At 59.8% G+C, this 18,368-nt stretch overlaps 8 protein-coding genes across 8 annotated transcripts; 6 read left to right on the top strand and 2 right to left on the bottom strand.

Moving 5' to 3' along the window:
- Nucleotides 1–142: 142 nt before the first annotated feature.
- On the top strand, nucleotides 143–702 carry TRAVEDRAFT_107311 (uncharacterized protein; the record flags this gene model as incomplete). Its single annotated transcript, XM_008041800.1, has 2 exons — nucleotides 143–348; nucleotides 411–702. Coding segments are annotated over 2 exons (498 nt in total), but the record flags the coding sequence as incomplete, so codon positions are not given.
- A 1,132-nt stretch (nucleotides 703–1,834) lies between these two features.
- TRAVEDRAFT_87795 (uncharacterized protein) lies at nucleotides 1,835–2,289 on the top strand (the record flags this gene model as incomplete). Its single annotated transcript, XM_008041799.1, has 2 exons — nucleotides 1,835–1,927; nucleotides 1,990–2,289. Coding segments are annotated over 2 exons (393 nt in total), but the record flags the coding sequence as incomplete, so codon positions are not given.
- A 593-nt stretch (nucleotides 2,290–2,882) lies between these two features.
- Nucleotides 2,883–4,287, bottom strand: TRAVEDRAFT_150730 (uncharacterized protein). Its single transcript, XM_008041798.1, has 4 exons — nucleotides 3,984–4,287; nucleotides 3,855–3,924; nucleotides 3,348–3,779; nucleotides 2,883–3,283 (listed from the first exon to the last, which is right to left on the bottom strand). The coding sequence occupies exons 1-4, from the start codon at nucleotides 4,121–4,123 to the stop codon at nucleotides 3,071–3,073; spliced, it is 855 nt and encodes a 284-aa protein (XP_008039989.1). The 5' UTR covers nucleotides 4,124–4,287; the 3' UTR covers nucleotides 2,883–3,070.
- Nucleotides 4,288–7,291: 3,004 nt separating this feature from the next.
- Nucleotides 7,292–10,081, top strand: TRAVEDRAFT_21480 (uncharacterized protein; the record flags this gene model as incomplete). The annotated part of the gene is made up of 7 exons (XM_008040895.1): nucleotides 7,292–7,570; nucleotides 7,621–8,096; nucleotides 8,117–8,604; nucleotides 8,806–8,880; nucleotides 8,948–9,204; nucleotides 9,258–9,773; nucleotides 9,890–10,081. The coding sequence occupies 7 exons, from the start codon at nucleotides 7,292–7,294 to the stop codon at nucleotides 10,079–10,081; spliced, it is 2,283 nt and encodes a 760-aa protein (XP_008039086.1).
- A 1,716-nt stretch (nucleotides 10,082–11,797) lies between these two features.
- On the top strand, nucleotides 11,798–12,816 carry TRAVEDRAFT_125951 (uncharacterized protein; the record flags this gene model as incomplete). Its single annotated transcript, XM_008041797.1, has 4 exons — nucleotides 11,798–11,872; nucleotides 11,938–12,260; nucleotides 12,405–12,549; nucleotides 12,604–12,816. The coding sequence occupies 4 exons, from the start codon at nucleotides 11,798–11,800 to the stop codon at nucleotides 12,814–12,816; spliced, it is 756 nt and encodes a 251-aa protein (XP_008039988.1).
- A 540-nt stretch (nucleotides 12,817–13,356) lies between these two features.
- On the bottom strand, nucleotides 13,357–15,271 carry TRAVEDRAFT_49077 (uncharacterized protein; the record flags this gene model as incomplete). The annotated part of the gene is made up of 5 exons (XM_008041243.1): nucleotides 13,357–13,591; nucleotides 13,626–13,766; nucleotides 13,880–14,062; nucleotides 14,136–14,731; nucleotides 15,182–15,271. 5 exons carry the CDS (start codon nucleotides 15,269–15,271, stop codon nucleotides 13,357–13,359), a joined length of 1,245 nt encoding a protein of 414 aa, XP_008039434.1.
- A 607-nt stretch (nucleotides 15,272–15,878) lies between these two features.
- TRAVEDRAFT_106533 (uncharacterized protein) lies at nucleotides 15,879–16,156 on the top strand (the record flags this gene model as incomplete). The annotated part of the gene is made up of 2 exons (XM_008041796.1): nucleotides 15,879–15,966; nucleotides 16,029–16,156. Coding segments are annotated over 2 exons (216 nt in total), but the record flags the coding sequence as incomplete, so codon positions are not given.
- Nucleotides 16,157–17,508: 1,352 nt separating this feature from the next.
- Nucleotides 17,509–18,277, top strand: TRAVEDRAFT_49075 (uncharacterized protein; the record flags this gene model as incomplete). The annotated part of the gene is made up of 2 exons (XM_008041242.1): nucleotides 17,509–17,517; nucleotides 17,579–18,277. 2 exons carry the CDS (start codon nucleotides 17,509–17,511, stop codon nucleotides 18,275–18,277), a joined length of 708 nt encoding a protein of 235 aa, XP_008039433.1.
- Nucleotides 18,278–18,368: the final 91 nt, after the last annotated feature.

The raw sequence follows: 18,368 nt of genomic DNA, 5'->3' as shown, positions 1-18,368 counted from the left end.
AAGTCCCGCATAGGTATACTTTGGCGCAATCATGACATCGCATATACGAGACTGAGTACACTTAGAATCGCTAGTCAACATACCCCTGCAGGTTGATCTTGAAGAAACCGACGAAACCCCCAAAATATACAAGGATGAGCATCTGTGGTTCAAGGATGGCAGCGCCTGCATAGTAGCGGAGCGATCAGGCTACCGCATACACCGGGACTTCCTCTCCCGTCTCTCCGAACCCTTGCGCGATATTTTTTACGAGGCCCATCTAGGCAGGCTGGACGTCCCCTTCTACTACGTCTCAGACAGTTCATTGGACATGAGGACGCTGCTCGACGCCATCTATGACGGCCGCAAGTGCGCACCATCTTTCTCCGACTGACAGGCGCTCCCCATACGAGCTGACGTTCCACTGGCAGGTACCTCAGCGACAGGGCCCCCGACATAGCCTTCAGCGAACTGTCCGCGCTCATGCGCCTCGGCCACAAATATCAACTGAAAGACATCATCGCAGACGCAGCAGGCTACCTCGAAGACTACTACACGCCCGACTTCAAGAAGTGGATGCGGCGGCGCACCGGAGCACACGAGGAAAAACTTCGCATATCGGAAAGCGACGAAGCTTCCGGCGCCGTCTTCGAGGCCGTCAACATCGCGCGCCTCACCTCCAAACCCGCGATCCTGCCCCTCGCGCTCTACCGCTGCTGCCAGCATAGCCTGCGTGACCTCATCTACGGCATCGCAACATCGTCCGCTCGCCCCCGAAGACGTCTTGCGCTGCGTCTCCGCACGCGACCGGCTCTCCCGTGCGTCGAGCCGCACCCTGGCCCATGTCATGCACTGCGCCGGGTGCGCCCCCGGCTGCGAGGAGCCCGACACGTGCGAGGGGAACATGGCGCGTCTGCGGGCGACGTTTAAGGAGATGCGCGAGGATCTGTCTACCGCGGACGCGCTGGCGGGGCTGGAGACGCAGCTAGGCACGCTGGCAGACCTCCCGTGCTGGCAGAGGCTGTACCACGAGTGCAGCGGGCTGCTTGTTGTCCAGCATCAGGTCAAGCAGCGCGAGACGTGGGACGGCCTACTAGATATCCTCGATCTTTTAGCTGAAGAACTAGGAATCGAGTGGGAGCAGCAGGATTGATCGGTGATTATTGGTTTGGCATGATCGGATTGACGGGTGAAACGCTGTGCCCTATGCGCCTCACGATTCGGTCGCTGACCAGCTCGTGCCCTTCCCACTCGCAGGGTTTTTTATGCTTATCATATTTCGGGACATACTACAGTAATATCCACAACATCCGAAAAGAATAATCCGCGAGAGACACTCGTGTGTCCTGCACCGAGTGGCGTATACCGTACGTTCTGGCCCGCACGCTCAGCTTGGCAGGGATCATGGCCCATACACATCCGGAACCCAGTGTCCACTTGGATCCAGCACCGTACGCGATAGTACAGTTCAAGGCCCAAGCGGTCTCCCCGTACATCATATAAACACTCCTTCGCCGCCCGGAACCGATGCAATGCTCCTGACCGCCTCTCTCTAGCACGCTCAAAGACAACGAAAACTCGCGACATGGTCGAACTCAGAATGAGGCCGGCCATTCAGGCATACGAAGCGCGCCATCTCGCGTACCTCCACGCCGTCTTCGCCGACGCAGTGGCGCTGGGCACCAGAGACAGCAACCCCAAGATCAAGCCAGACCCAGGCCTGTGGTTCCCAGACGGCAACGTCTGCATAGTGGCCGGGGACAAGAGCTTCCGCGTGCACAAGGGCTGGCTCTCCCTGCGCTCAGAGCCATTCAAGGTGAAGGTCTTCGAGGCGGGCGACCGGAGCGGCAGCGACGTGACGTTCCAGGGCGTCCCCGTCTATCATGTCCCCGACATCGCGGAGGACATGTCCACCCTCCTTCGGGCGATCTACGACGGCCGAAAGTGCGTATTCCTTCCGCGTTAGCAATGATCCTAGGGAAACTGACACGACGTACCAGGTATCTCCAGAGCCAGGCCCCCCACATCCGGTTCAGCGTCCTCTCCGCGCTCATGCGCCTCGGCCACAAATACGCCCTCACAGACATCGTCGCCGATGCCACCGCCCACCTCGAGGACTACTTCACCTCCTGCCTCCACACCTGGCTCCAGCGCAGCAGCGGCACGCACCCTGCGAAATTCTGCCTCTCAGACAAAGACAGAGCCGCAGGGGCCGCCTTCGAGGCTGTCAACCTCGCGCGGCTCACCGGCCAGCACGCGCTGCTGCCCCTCGCGCTCTACTACGCCTGCCAGCACTCCCCCGAGGAGATCGTGCGCGGCTTCGCGCGCGCGCGGGGCGCAGGCGGCGTCACGGTCGCCCGCCTCGACCCGGACGACATGGTGCGCTGCATCGACGCGCGCGACGGGCTCCGCCGCGCGTCGTACAGAAATCTCGGAGACGTCATGGCCAGCGTGGAACAGTGTCCGCCCGACTGCACCGCGCGCGACGCGTGCGCGCGGAACAGGGTGCTGCTCCACAGGACGTTTGTGCAGGTGCGCTGGGACCTGCTTACTACGGACGCGCTGACGGGGCTGGAGACGCAGCTTGGGGCTCTGGCGCGCCGCCCGTGCTGGCTGGATCTGTGCGAGAGGTGCCGTGATGGGCTTGTGCGCCGCCACCGGGTGAAGCAGCGGGAGACGTGGTGGAGGCTGCTGGATATCCTCGATCTCTCGGCGGAGGAACTGGGGATTGAGTGGGAGACCCATCAGGGGCGATAGTTCCGTGATACTATAACATTGGTAGGAGAATATCAGCAGTCGTTAAGAGTAAATGGCCGAATGTGAACTTGATCCTCACATGTCAAGTTTGACAAGAGACTGAATGTAACACCACCCCGGGCTCACACCTCACACACAGTGAGAAAGACAGCTGGAACGGGGTGACTGGCACCCGTCAATTCAGATCGGAGCGTACAAACTAGCACAACCGCGCTCGCGCGGGCACGACAAAGCATCATCACAGTCCGTAGCCCACGCTCGCGCGGGCCACGCTCGGGTATCCCTATCCCTCTCGATCTCATCGTATCCTCCTCATACTTCAACGGCGCTCGACCTAGTTCGGGAGCGCGTTGATCTGCTGCTGCAGCTGTGCGTACACGGTCGACACCGCGGGGCAGCCGACGCCGGGGCCGTTGATGTTCTGGAGCGTGACGAGGAGCGCGTTGATGCGTGCCTGCTGGTCCCCCTTGCTGCTGCCCGTCGGGAACGAGAGTGCGACGGACGGGTTCTTGACCGCGTGGCCGGCCGCGACGTTCGCGTTCAGCGACTGCGAACACGTGCTCCATCAGCAACACGTTCCCACTTTCAGCAGAACAACAGGAGAGACGTACGGCAATGAACTGGTCGCGCGGGGGCGGGCACGAGCAAGGGATGTTGATGTTGTTCACACCCTTGCAGTTACCTGTGCCGTCGGGGCTCGTGCCCGCAACAACACCGAAGTCGGGCACGAGCGACTGGTCAACCCCGCCGCTCGAGGGCGCGGGTGCCGGCGCAGGCGCGGGAGCAGGTGCCGGCGCGGGCGCGGGCGTCGACGCAGCAGAGCCCGCGATGGGGTCCGGGCCTGCCTGAATTGCCGCGACCTGGGCGCCGAAGGTGGTCGCCGCCTGCGGGCAGCCGACACCAGGCCCGTGGATGTTCTGGAGCGTGACGGTGGCGGCGTTGAGGCGCGCGAGTGCGGACGCCTTCGAGTTGTCCTCGGGGAAGGAGATGCCGACGGAGGGGTTGTTGATAACGTGGCCCGCGGCGACGTTCTGGTTCAGGAGCTACACGCGCGCGTAAAAAGAACAAGGGAGATGAGTACTTGGACGCGCGTGAAAAGATGTGGCGCGGGCGCGTACCGTAACGAATTGGTCGCGCGGGGGCGGGCACGCGCAAGGGATGTTGATGTTGTTGACACCCTTGCAGTTACTGTGGCGCGCGGCAACTTAGTGATTGAGCGCGGGGATGCGGATGCGCGCGCGACGTACCCTGTGCCGTCGGGGCTCTGGCCGGCGGTGACACCAAACTCGGGAATAAGCGCGGCGTTGACATCGCGGCGCATGAGCGGGCGCGAGGAGACGGAGGCGACGATAGCAGCGGCGGAGAGGGCGATGGTAGAGAACTTCATGATGATGTTGGAGAAGGTCGTGTCGTTTCTGTGTCTTTGTCCTGGAAAGGAGTGCTAGTAGGGAATGGCGGGTGCGGGGCGGAGAAAGAGTGTCGGGGAGATCGCTGCGTCAAGCGGGCGTCGTCGAGGAAGGATACGCACGGCGTAGAGAAAGATGAGAACCTGTTCCAGCTGTCGGGTGGAGGGAGGGAATGGAGGAAAACGAACCTCGGAGGAGATTATATAGACCGCCACCCGCGCCTCCACAAAGTCCAACTTTCCGAGCCGCGAGGCACCGACGACGGGCGCCCGGCCGAGCCATCACCCGATCTTGATTTCGCGACTCCTCCGTTGCCATCCCGACTTGTGCGTTTGTTTGCCTTTCCTTCCCATCGCGAAATAACTCCTCGGCCATATGAACGTATGCTTATCGCATCGCTACCGCCGAGCATCCGCGATGGTTCACCGCGACGTGTCTCACGCCCAAATCGACGAAGCTTGGACAGGATCGTCCCGGGCTTGTATGTCGAACAAGCACAAAGAGATGTCTCCTTTCGATCGGTGCTTATGCTCCCCGGGAAAGAGGGCACACACGCCTCCGACCCTTCTCCAAAAATGTTCTAGGCACACGTCCTGCGGGGAAGAACCAGCCACGATGCCGCGCCGGGTCCACCTCCCACCCGGCTCGGCGCCGCCGCCCAACCTCCATCGCAGCCCGCGCACTCCGTGCTCATCCAGGGATCGTCCCCACTCCACAGCCTAGTTCAACATGCCCGCGCGTCGTTTTGCGGCGCGCTGCACGTCACTCCGCCCCGCGCCGTCCAGCGCCCCGACAAGCCCTCTGCGCTCTCCCAAGGATGACATCAACGTGCATGCAAACGAACGTGACAGCATGATTGATCCTGTCGCCGTCAGCGGGACTCCCGCCAGCGCGCAGCAGGATCTTCGCGCTCTGCACCCGCATGCCCGTAACCAAGCCCACCGTGCGCGTATGCCACTGCGGAAATAGTATTCGGATGTGCTGATGCATCCACAACCGCAAGCGTGCCGTGTTGGCTTTGCGGCGTCGCGCAAACTCGAAGTCCGGCAGGGCGCGACCGCGAGGAGACAGATTGACCTGCGACCGGGATCAAGACTGCACTGGCGATCCATCGAAAATCGTAGATGATACCTGTACTATAACCATATTCGAGTCCTGCCAGGTCCTGCCGCGTCGCGTTGCGCAGTGGTGATTTGCGGATGGGCAGCGAAAAGCGATGATGGGAATGGTGTGTGATGATGGCCGCAATGCCACAGTACTGCCCGCCATCTTGAACTGTTGGTGGTGCAGTATCCGTGGCGCGAGGCTCGGACCGATAGGCGTGCGAGCTTGCAGGGCGCGTCGGTGCGTGACAAGGAGGATGTGGGTGTGGGTGTGGACTCAGGACTGTTACGCGGAGGCCGTCGGAAAACCTTTTCGTCGCATGCCATAGATCTGAATAGCCCGTGCAGAAAGGGAAGTCAAGTGCCAGCTCCAGCAACCCAGTCAGAATAGCTGTTGAGGCAAACGCCAGAGTCCAGACGAAAGCCGTGCGAGCGAGTGCACGCCGTGTCGCCGTCTGTCGCGGGGATGGATCTCCATTTGCGCGCTGAAGCTGCTCGCCCCCCTTGAGACGATGGAGGCTGGCGACCCCAGATAAGTACAAGGTTCTAGGGCGCAGCGCCGGAGGATGAGTCACTGCAGCGGCAAGGGTGGCGTAACTTTACAGCTTTCGAGGACAGCCCGAGTGGTCTTGAGCTCTATTTTGGTCAGCGTCAGTGCAGGCAGATTGGCCGTAGACATACCATGAACCACTGGCTAACCACGCGGCCGGTGCACACCGATATGGATTTCTTCTGTGGTCCATGGGCAATACCCCGCAATCCCACTAGGCCAAAGACGCTCACGAAAGTGAAACGTGCGTGCGCAGGGGCGCGCTCCGACGTAGAGTCGAGGGACTCCATCTTTCGTAAGACTGTGGCGGCGTGAAAACGACGGGATGCGGCAGACGATGAGACGAAAGAGATGCCGGGGGCGAAGTTGAGAGATGGGCGGACGACGAAGTCAAGGAGGTGTCGGTGGTTAGATATATCGTCAGATTAGAGCCAAAGATGAAGCCCGGGCGTGGGTAGGTCTTGACATTCATAGAGAGAACATTCAAGAGAGAAGATAGCCGGCGAGCTTGAAGAGAAAACCGCACGCACGGAGCTTGGCTGCTACCTCTGAGTAAGCGAAGAGCTCCAGCTAGTCGGGAAGGCATCCACTCAGTAAGAAAACGCACGATTTCTGCGTGTACGCACGGTAGACACAGCATATAGTCACTCACGATGCGTTGTCGTTGCATGTACCCCGCATCTCCCGCATCTCCCCGCGGCACGTATCCTCACTCAGTCACTGGTGATATTGAAGTGCACGGCCTGAGGCCTGATTGTCCGGCCAATGCGCATATTTGATGAGTTTCACCGTCGATCTACGAGTGCGTCGGTCCCTGGAACGAGGAGGACGACATGAACGGGCGAGGAAGAGAGGCCGGACGGCTCGTAGACGGCAGCTGCAGCAGGTGGGGTCGGAGGACCGGCCCGGGGCTCATTGATTTGTTTGCGCATGCTTCCCGTTTTGGATGAGCCAAGTTCGTCTCGACTCTGTTCAGCACGCGAACGAACTCCCTCTCCGACCACTGCGACCGCGATAACACAACGCCCAAAAACGCCCCAAGTCAGAGCGCATCATCACATAAACACGGTAAAAAAACCCCAACATCCTACCTCTACCGTTGCGTCGCATAAAAGGATCTTACAGCGGGGCGAATGCGTCGGCAAAAAACTTGCAACGCACGTGTGTCCCACCCAATATACTAGGGACTGCTGCGCAAACAAAGCCAGCGATCATATTTACATCTGCTCGTCCAAGTGGTGAGCCAGGCGCGATCTCATATGCGCGGGGTGGGACACTGACAACGGGCAAACAGAACGACTCAACCCAGCGAACATCTCTAACCCTGGCTCGTACAGCGGATCCCGCACGGTTCAAATCTCATTCTCCACTTCTGACTCGTGGGTAGCCAAAATCCCATAACTTGGCGCATACTCGACTTACCTGCCTGCAGCACAGCGCTTCCTCTCTTTGCATTGTTAGTCCACTCGATCTTGGCCACATCCCGACACTGTGAGATGTCGATATCCACCGGTTCAATATGCAGCTTCGGCGACTACGCCTCTTCCTTTACGTCGAGTATGTCTGGCAAGGTCATCAACGACCCCGGCATTCATGAAGACACGCCCCGGGCCGCGCAGCTCCCCGGATGGTGCAATGAGATACATGGCAAGATCTGCGTTTACGACGGCGACATAGGCTCGTATCTGCGCACATTCGTGCCCTCGAGAACGCCGTGCCCCCTCGACGCACCCGCCACCGCGCTAGGCCTGGAGTTAACGAGCGGCACCCCGCTGGTGCGTCCTGGTCACGTTTCACGCTCTGTACGACCACTCAGATTCTATAGCTCGATGTTTTCAGAGCTCTGGTAGCAGATTTCCCTGCCGACAAGAAGCCCTCGTTCTATGGAGGCCACGGCCAGGTCATCCCCTTCCCGTTCGCCGAGTTCGCCAGCAGACACCATGCATCCAAGCCGGACCTCGTGATGTCCTTCCCAGGCGTTCGACTCCCGGAGAAGATCGAATCGCCCGACTGGTCCCAGTTCTCAGTCGCCATTGAGGTAAAGGATATGGAAGACGAGGATCCGTTCGCGCGTTCCACAAGCACCGACTTCAGTGCCGCACGGGCCTCTAAATTCGTGCAGCTCGCAGTCAGCGCGAGGGTCCTGATGTTTGCCAATGGGTTCCTCGCCTCCTTCATGCTCGGGATATACGGCGACGTGGTCCGCATCGCCAGATTTGACTACACATGCTGTGTTGCTTCGGCCCCCGTCAGCTTGAAGACCGCCGAGGGCCTCCGTGCTGTCCAGGAGTTCTTCTGGCGGTTCGTACACCCCTGGGAAGGCGGACTGGGGCGGTCGTCGGCGCCGACCCTACCGTCCGGAAACTCACAACCGCAGATACAACCTGGCTCAGGGAGCACCTCGGGAGCGACGCTGACCTTCTTGACGACGTCGACATCGACGAGGCTCGCTGGGTGAAGGTCTGGGACGACGACAAACCCACAGACCCGAGGGCCTTCATCCTCTTCCGGCTGCTGAACGTGAACGCCCGGCTCTTCTCTCGGTCGACCATGGTCTGGCTCGGTATCGAAGATGCTCGTTTCTGCAATGGGGAGAGCAACGCAGAGACGGACGAGCATGTGGAGCTTCGGGTGATCAAGGAGGCGTGGCGCCAGGTGATTCGAATCCCGGAGCAAAAGTTCTACACCCGCCTCAAGGAGGAGATTCCAGATGAGGAGCGGATAGGCCTCCCTGATCTTCTCTGCGGCGGCGATCTGGGAGAAAGGGACGTCAAGCGGTGGGAAGCTGCCTGCGCGGCCAAAGTGTGGTGTGAGTCGATCGCATCACGCTCCTCTGCCGCTACCACCGACGTCTCATCCCTGTTCTCGTCAGCCTCCGCGGGCAGCTCTTTTGCTTCAACATCGTCGGCCCTGGAGGTTCCATTTCCCGTGCACCAGACGTCGTCTTGGAGGCTAGGAATGGGACCACAGTACCATGCGAATGAACGGAGCCATATGCGCTTTGTGATAGACACAGTGGGGAGGCCGCTATCTTGCTTCAAGACTACGAAGGAGCTCGTGATGGCGCTGCGCGATGCAATCGTAGGTGCGTACTTCTCCTGAATTTCCATCTGTCGTAATATATTCAAAACCAAGTTTTCCACAACTTGTAGGGCACCAGCTAGCGATGAAACGCGCGGGAGTTTCACACAGGGACATCAGCAGCGGCAATGTCCTCATCGTTGATCACTTGCCAGTGACACGCCCCCTTTCCTACGGAGTGTTACTCGACTACGACTACAGCTCGATGACATTGGTACCTCCGGATGACTTCGAGGATGCAGATCCTGCCGAGCTACCTCCTCTCTACCCTTTAGCGTATCTGGACAAGGTCGACCCGGAGACTATGGCTGATCTAAAGGAGAGAATGGTTAGTGTTGCGCATATCATGTCCCTTCAATTAGCCTACTCATCGATGGTCAGGGAACTTACTACTTCATCGCCCTCGAGCTTCTGGAATCGGGAATAGGACCCGTCATGCACGACACCCAACATGACCTAGAATCATTCTACTGGGTCCTCTTGTGGACCGTCTTACGCCACACTGCACACAACCATCCCGACGGTCGGCACCTGGCCTGCGCGAGCGTGTTCAAGTCCGGAGACGACCGTGATGCATGGAGCGCCAAGTGCGGTTGGGTGCACGCCAATGCGCCGTTCATCATCGACCAGAACTCGCCGTTGACGGACCTCATGGCACATCTCCGCGACCTCTTGCGCATTGCGAACGCGCCTTATGGGCCGACGAGGCGACGCATAACCTACGGTGCCTTCTTAGATGCCTTCGACGCTGCGATAGCCCGCGAGGACTGGCCAGACGACGATCCGGCCCTGCCGTTCGCTCCGCCGAAGACTTCTGGTCCTTTGGCATCCATGGACGCGACCGCCTCGGACGTGGTGTCGGCGAAGCGGCGGCGGATGGCGGATGCTACTCTTATGGTAGGCGGAAGCGGGGCGCCAGAGGACGGCCCCTGCACTGCGTCGACATCCCTCACGACCGCTCGCCCGCGGGGCAGAGGAGCGCGCCGGCCTAAGACAGCCCGCGGACAAAGCAGGACGTCAGGAGGCAGGGCGAGCACGTCGTCGGGAGGCGGCTCAGGGAGGGGTTCTGGAGCGGGTATGGCCTCGGCGGCGTAATGTCTATTCGTCGTGATCTTGGACGCCGCCGCCCGCGCAACACTTCCCCGCGCACGTCCAATCTCTGGCATCCGCTGGTCTGTTATCTCTCGGGCGCACATGGCTCCTGAACCAGAACGTCGCCACGGGCCACGTTATCAACGAACCCTGGTGGTGTCTCCGTCTACTGTCTGTCGTCGAACTTGACGGCGGATTGATGTGAACTATAAATGAGTTTTCAGCTGGTGCAAGGGTACGTGCTTTTCATTTGGCCATTCAACTCCAACAACTGCTGATAATTACCTACCACAGCCACTACGGAACCACGCCAACCGCGCAGGCCTTCTTCGGCGACACGGCGTAATGCCGCCTCTCATGTCTCCCACTCAAACCCCAGCTCCTCAGCCGAAAGATCGAGGATATCCAGCAGCTTCCACCACGTCTCCCGCTGCTTCACCCGGTGGCGGCGCACAAGCCCATCGCGAAACCTCTCACACAACTCCAGCCAGCACGGGCGCCGCGCAAGAGCCCCGAGCTGCATCTCCAGCCCAGCCAGCGCATCCGTGGTGAGCAGATCCCAGCGCATCTGCACATACGTCCTGCTCAGGACGGTCATGTGCCGCGCGCCACGCAGTCGGGGACGTGCGCCATGCCCACAATGTCGCCGAGGGCGCCCGAGGCGCAGGGGAGCCGCTCGCGCGCGGCGACAAGATCGGGCGTAATGACAACCTCCAGACGCCTCCATCGTCCTCGCTCGAAATGAGTTACCGATTAAACTGATCTTCTGCACCTAGCCCGCTCCCTAGAAGAGTCCTCGAACGTTTGGGAGTCCGGTGAAGCTCCTGCAAGTGGCTGGGTGTCAGCATGGGAGATAAGCTGCCACATTTGGTACATGTATATAGGGCGTGCCGCGGTGCTCCAAGCTCCAGAGCTCCATGAGCGCAGGAAACACGCGACGGTCCACCGATACGAATGCCACTGTAACCCCGTCCCTATACTACGCCCTCATGCAAGCTGCCCTGAGCGCCGAGCGGCCTACGCTGACTGTGCGGGTGCCCCGAAACGCCAAGTTCAAGCCTAAACCAGTGCAGTTCCGGTGCACACAAGCTTGTGAGTGTTCGATCTCCCCCAGCGCTGCGTGGATCTCTATGAAACGGCATGAGCACTGCCACGGCACACTCGGCAGATCCTCATTTGGGTGTCAGTCGTTAAGTCACATATTGGCCTCTTCGGCCCCTAGCGGAACCTCTCAATTTCCCTGACCGGCTTTCTGCAGCGCTCTCTCTACGGTAGAGTCGTAACCCGGTATCTCTGACCTGCACTTTCCTGGGGAGAGTCCGAGCCCAAGCGGAACTTACCCAAACTGCCAAGGCTAGCGATGCAGGCCGCCCTGGTTTGAACTGCACAACGGCCATACGAGGACGATGCGGTCTATGTATCCCGCCATCACGCCCTGCTCGTCGGCGGCAGAGCAGGTCCCGATTGCACCGGCATTGCGCGCTACTTATGATGGCAGGCCGTCCGAGACTTGCGCGAACGGTATAAAAGCCGTTGCAGTCTCGCCGAGTTTGCCTCAGCAGCTGGACCGGCCTTCATTTCCCTTTTCTTCTCTTTACGCTGAGCGTACCCTTTCTTCATTCTTTTCCTACTAAGCACTTCTTCCACCCACGACCAACGACACGACAACCTACCTACTATCACGATCATGAAGCTCACCACTGTCGCCCTCTCCGCGATGGCCGTAGCGGCCGCGTCCGTCTCCGCGCACCCCATGGCGGCACGCGCCATCGACCCGGCACTCATCCCGGATCTCGGCCCTTCCAATGGCTCCGGGTACGCCTCGATACATGCACCCGTGCGCAACCCATACTAACCATGCCCATTACAGCCCGTGCCCCCCATCCCGCGCCGCCTTCATCGAGGTGCGCATCCTCCCCTGCCGGCATGCCTGCCTCCGTCCTGCACTGAACTGACCACACGCATACAGGCACTCACCGCGAACGTCGCAGCCGGCCACGTACTAACGAACCCCGCCGTCGCGATCACATTCCCCACGGACCCCGCACCCGCGTCCCAGCGCGCGCGCCTCGACGCCACCGCCGCGACGCTCCTCAACTTCTTCGGCCCAGCCGACGGCTGCCCGCTGCCCGCGCAGCTCCAGGGGCCGGCGCACGTCCCGCGCGCGCGCGTCCCCTCGAGACCCGCGAAGACGGCGGCGCCCGCGAAACCCGCAAAGCCCGCAAAGTCGACTGCGAGGCCCGTGAAGACGAAGGCGGCCCCGCCCGCGCTCCGGACGAGCGTGCCCCCGAAGTCGGTGCGGCCCGTGCGGCCGGCGGCCAAGTCGGTGGCGGGGCCGCCGGGGAAGACGAAGGCGGCGCCCCCGGCGCTGAGGACGAGCGTCCCGCCGCGCACGGGCGGGAAGCTGCGCCTGCCGGGGCTGTCGGTGTTCGAGAGGCGCGCTGGGGCGGTCGACGCGCGGCTCGTGCCGGACTTTGGCGTGGCGAGGGGCGCGCGGCCGGATGGGTTCGGGAACTGCAAGGGCGTGAACAACGTGAACATCCCGTGTGCGTGCCCGCCGCCACGCGCGGAGTTCCTTTCTGTGAGTGCCCTTTTGCGCCATCTGTGTGCCACTGACAGAGCTGGATATGTGCAGGCGCTGAACGCGAACGTCGCCGCCGGCCACGCGGTCAAGAACCCGGGCGTGAAGGTGGCGTTCCCGACGGGCAGCAGCAAGGCGGACCAGCAGGCACGGATCGGCGCGCTGCTCGTGACGCTGCAGAACATGCACGGGCCGGGCGTCGGGTGTCCCGCGGTGTCGACCGTGTATGGGCAGCTGCAGCAGAAGATCAACGCGCTCCCGAACTGAGCGAGCGGGAGTGGTCGGTGTGCGCGGTGTGCTAGTTTGGTTTCTTTCAATGGAGTTGTTTCAGCTCTCATATTGAGTTGCTACTAGTGTGGGCGAGTGTAAGTTTCCGCCTTACTCTGCTTCAAGTCGTCCTGCATCCGGACACACAAATTCTGCCATGTGGCACTGACACTTGATTGTGATGTCCGGAGCAGGACTCCTGGGTTGCACACCCTTGCTGCAGTCATGGGGTGACGGCCGGGGCTTCACTTGAGTCGATTGCTCGTTTTTGCCACTGCAAGAGTTGCGACAACGGCTACATGGTCAGCGGAAAGGATGCCCCGGAGAATATTATCAAGGGATCTGCATTGGACGTTTAGCTGGCGAGCTCAAGTCTAGAGTAGACGAAGGTGCATGCCTTCGGGTGGACTCACATGTACGCGAGTGCTTTGTATGGGGAGCTTGAACCCGATGGCCCGTTAGTCACAAAGCACTGATGGTTGACAAGACACAGTCGCATGCCACACCATGAAACAGCCTGCCCATCTAATACCCAGATCTTCACCCTGAAGAGAGAATAGGCGTGGGGAGGAGGTCGCTCGATAGGTAGACTAGGCAGACGTGGCCGCACATGCAGCGCTCAACGTCGTCCGGGTTAAGATGCTCATAGGTGCCGTCATCCCGCTCGCCGCCATTGGGCAGGCCGCCGAGTCCAAGCTGGCAGATTATGTAGAACGTGTGGGGGATGTGCGCGATGCGCGGGGTGTATAAGGCAATCGCGACTCCGCGGTACACGCTACGAGCGACGCGCCACTCAGTGTACAACGCACGAGGGCCCGTACTGGTTGTACTCGCTCGCGTGAGTGTTGCTCAACGCTGTTGTGGCCGCAGTGAGACAATCCTTGTTATCCGTCCCGCAGCTGCTCCTGGGTTGCGGTTTCCGACGTCCGGACATGTCTTCGAGTTCGGATCTGTGAACGAGGCGGATGAGCGCGGAGATTTAGTGGAACCTGATGCCGGGGACGTCATTTAGAGCATGAGCTCTGGTGGCGCGTCCTTAAGTCATTAGGACAAGGACACGTACTTGCGGGCGTCGTAGATCGTGCGGAACGACGTCGGCACGCCAAGTACGCTGTCCGGGACATAGCAGACGAGACGACGCTGGATCGTTATGCCACTGTTCATTCGATCGTTCTCCTTGAACACGCCGAGAGAGAGATCGGAGAAGCGCAAGAGACAGACCGTGTGCAGACGGGGTCCGGATGGCCTAGGGACATCCGCAGCATCGCAGATGCGTCCGCTTTACACTCGCGGTCCATCTCACCAATTCGACATTCCACCTATGTCCCGGGGCGGCCCATTCGAACTCCAGTTCTTCCGTCGGCAGCTCGAGGATGTGCAGCAGGGTGAGCCGTTGCGCGACCTCGTGGTAGCTGCTCAGAAGGCTGCAGCATTCTACGCGCACTACAGCCAGTACGCGCGAGCTCGCCGAGCTGGATATCAAGCGCTTGCAGCGCGTCCGCGGAGACCAGCGCCGGGAGCACCTGTGCGAAGAGGCGTAGGGGCTGCGGGCACTCGCATAGTGCGGAGAGCACGCCGCGCGCCGCAGGACGTCCGCCATCTGCGCAGGCGCGGGGATGAGCTGCTCGCGGGCGGGGATGCAGTGCTGGAAGTCCGCGCGCGCGAGACAGACGACGGCCCCGGAGGTGCGCAGGAGGCCGTCCATGAGCTCAGAGAGCGCGCGCCGGCAACACTCGTACAGCGCGAGCAGGATCGCGTGCTTCACAGTAAGCGCGCGAGGTTGTCGGCTTCGAAACGTATCGGCGGCCTCGGTGAAGTTGAAGGCAGCATCGACGGTACCGGAGTTGCACCCTGCGACCCAGGTCCGGTAGTTGGTGGTAAACTGTTCTCGAGGTGGCGAGCGCCGTCGACGATGCTGTCTGAGAAATCGTATTTGCGGCCGAGGCGCGTGAGCGTAAAGAGCACTGGGCAGAGGATGTAGGGCACCGTCTCGATCGGTTATCTAGTGTATGTCAGCTTGGCTGCGTCCAGGGGTGCCAGTAGAAGTCGAGGGCGAAGTAAAAGAGACGGGGAGATGGGGTCGGAGGACGACGCCAAGGAGCCTGGAGGTGCCATTGATGGAGAACATAGCAAGACCAGACCGCAAGATGAAGCAAAGGTGTTTGATCAGGCCTTGGAAGGCCATGGAGGAGCACCCAGGCAGACGATAGTCGGCCAGCTTGGAGAGAAAACCGCACGCGCAGAGCTCAGCTACTGCATCTGGGTAGGCGAAGAGCTCCAGCTAGTCGGACAAGAATCCATTCGGTGAGAAGACTCACTACTTTTGCATGTACGCACGGTAGACACAGCCGGTATAGTCACTCACGATGCGCTGTCGTTGCATGTACCTCGCGTCTCCTGCATCTCCCTCGCGGCGCGTATCCTCAGTGATGATGCGGGTGGAGGAAGAGTGCATGGCTTGATTTCCTAGTTAATGTGCATATTGGATGAGTGTCGCCGTCGCCCTGAGAGCGCGTTTGTCCTTGGACAGAGAATGGGGACAAGAGAGGACGAGGAAGAGAGGCGGGGCGACTCGGAGACAGCAGCAGATGAGGTCGGAGGATCGGCCCGGGTCCCCTCTGTTTGTTTGCGCAAACTTCCCGTTTGGGATGTGCCGACTTTCAAGCGAACGACCACGACCAAATGATACCGCGACCGGGGGAGCACGATGTGCACTTACCCTCGAACCATAGGGATATCTTTGTGTATGCAAAAAAGCAGCTCAGGAATCCTAGGCAGATTCGTTGGACAAAGGGTCTTTCCGGTACAAGAGTCGCGTGTATGTCGTGGCACGGCAGCTTAGCCCACTTAATCCTAGCCACGATCATGCCGGCGCACTGCTTTTGTAGCTCATCGTCTTCCGTGGCTAGACATCTTCTACGACTGACATCGCAGGGCTCTCAGCAGAAGCAGCCGCCAACAGCTGCAACACTAACTCCATGCATATGTATCTGAAGCACCCGTGGAGACTATCCGAGCGTAATGCTGGTCAGACACCTCGTGTAAACGATGGCGCCGGTACGCGCTTCGTTGTTGACACGGTCGGACGGCCGTTGTCCAAGTTTGGAAGTACGAAGGAGCTCGCCGTGGTGCTCCGGGACGCCATCAGAGGTATGTAGGATCGTCTCCTGGTCCTGTTTACATGAAGGCAGTCCTGACACTACCTCACACAGGTCACCAGCTGGTCATGGAGCGCAGCGGCATCCTTCATCAGGATGTCAGCAGTAGTAACATCTTAATTGTCCAGGAGCCACACGAGCACCCTCACTCGCAGGGATTTCTGCACGACTTCGATGAAAGCGTGATGACACATGGAACTCATAAGCGAATGTCGTTTGACCCACCACCCCTTCAACCGCTCGAGCTTACAGACGACTTCAAGGACGTTTCACGCTGCAAGGAGCTCAGAGCAGTGAGTGACCTCCATCGCACCGACTAACACGATTCATCGTCTGATCACCCTTTGTAGGGAACACATCACTTCATACCTTTCGCACTCCTGGACCCCGACTTCACAGAGGCTGCTGGCGACTCCCCCCATGATCTCGAGTCGTTCTTTTGGGTCCTGCTCTGGATCATCCTTCGTCACACCAAGTACGAACGCCGAGGCAGCAAGGTGGACTGCGAACGGTTCTTCAAATGTGAATATGAAGACGACGAAGACCTGGCTGCCGGCAAGCTGGTGTGGCTCCTTCGCCGTACGAAACTCAATCCGGTCCTCGTGATCATCGGAAACACACCTCTCACCGCTCTCCTGAACTCTTTCACTGCGCTGATGTACGACGCTTTGTTCAGAATGGGAAGCGAGCGCGTCCCGCTCACCTACGCCGCCATCCTTCACATCTTCGACACGGCCATCGAGCGGGAGGACTGGCCAGTTCGAGAAGACGAGGCACTCCCCTTCGAACCGCTACCCGAGAAGTGGACTACGCAGATCATATTCGACAGAAAGAAGCCTCTCGAGCATGGGCAGAGCAAGAAGCGGTCCGCCGAAGGCGTCCAGAACGACCTCAACACCGAGTCACCAGGGATCCTGTTCCCGAACGCGTCGACCCCGACAGCGAAGCGTTCGAAGCTGATTCCCGCGATACTACGAGGCCGCTTCTGGTGGACAGAAGGAGCATAGGCTCGCGCATTATTGGCTCGCATGGCTGTGGAATACGCTCCAGGAACGCGAGCGAGCGAGCTGGGGTGCTGCTAACACGAAGAGTCGGGGCACGTAATGTTTCCGGAGGGTGAACGCCGAGCTATGCTTCCGGACGTTTACAGCATCGAGTCGCTCCATATTTTCCTAGTCTAACCAAATGCCATTCGGTCTGAGGCGAGCACGACGTGCCAAACGCGGGTGTTGATTTCTATTCTGAGGTTCGTTTACGTCGAGTCTACTAAGTGGGTATGAGAGGTGCACACCTGCGCTACAGTGCCTATGCCAGTGCAGACAATAGATCATAACACATCCTACGGGAGGAATCGACTCGGACCGGCCCGTCTTCGATCGGAGTGCCGCCAATCTGGTTTAGCCACTGTAGCCACAACCGATACCGTAACCACCGCTGCCCATGACCCTCGCGCACTCCAAAGACTCTCCGCACTCTAGAAAGTGTGAGTAGCGACCACTGCGATATCCAAAGCCTAGCGGGATCGTAACAGATAATGGCTCAGGTGAATAATATCTAGCAAGCCTTGTCAGGTGTCAGGGCCCACTAATGGGCGTACTATGCAGAATTCGAAATCACTGGAATTCCTTGCCCTCGATCTCCTGCGATACGGAAAGGAATCCATCGTGCACGACAGCCATCACGACTTGGAGTCCTTCTACTGGCTCCTGGTGTGGATCGTGTTACGCCACACCTCATACAACAGTCCATATGGTCGGAGAGAAGAATGCTCGCGCCTTTTCAAGCCTGTGAACAGTCGCGAAGCGAAAATTGCCAAGGGCGGGTGGCTGTATAACGCTGAGCCCCTCATAATCAACCAGAACCCCCCGCTGACGGACCTCCTGAAGACGCTTCAAGACCTCGTATACATGGCCGCGATACCGACCCGGAGCAAGTCCATGACGAGGGAAATCCTTACATACCGCGGTATCATCGACGTCTTCGAAAGCGCCATTAACCGCGAGGACTGGCCGCTCGGCGATCCGGCCCTCCCACTCACCCCGCCAAGGAACGACATGCCGATTATCATCGAAGGCGACGTTTTCTTCAAGCGGGCTGAAAGGGCTCTCGATTCCTCTGTGGAGGAAGATCAATATCCCTTGAAACGCGCATCCAGCGAGTCGAGCACACCTGCCATGACGTCGGCGAAGCGGCGGCGGACGGTTGTTACTCCTTCAACAAGTGAAAGCAACGCGCTGCTCGAAGACTTATGGTCGCGCTGCATCGACATAATGATCGTTCCGAAGCGAGGCAGAGAGGTCTAAGACTACCAGCAGACAAGGGCAGGCGTCGGGAGGCAGGAAAAAGAGACTCCAGAGCGCGCAAGGTTCCGGTAGATGAAGATTACTGTCTTAC

Source organism: Trametes versicolor (genome assembly GCF_000271585.1).
Source record: "Trametes versicolor FP-101664 SS1 unplaced genomic scaffold TRAVEscaffold_7, whole genome shotgun sequence".
Lineage (NCBI taxonomy): Eukaryota > Fungi > Basidiomycota > Agaricomycetes > Polyporales > Polyporaceae > Trametes > Trametes versicolor.
This window is presented reverse-complemented; position numbering and strand designations above follow the sequence as displayed.

Coding starts and splice junctions, on each gene's coding strand:
- TRAVEDRAFT_150730 (XM_008041798.1), bottom strand. CDS start 4,123: ATGAAGTTCTCTACCATCGCCCTCTCCGCCGCTGCTATCGTCGCCTCC. Junction 3,925..3,983: donor CAGAGCCCCGACGGCACAGG/GTACGTCGCGCG, acceptor CGCGCGCCACAG/TAACTGCAAGGGTGTCAACA. Junction 3,284..3,347: donor CGCGCGACCAGTTCATTGCC/GTACGTCTCTCC, acceptor ACGTGTTCGCAG/TCGCTGAACGCGAACGTCGC.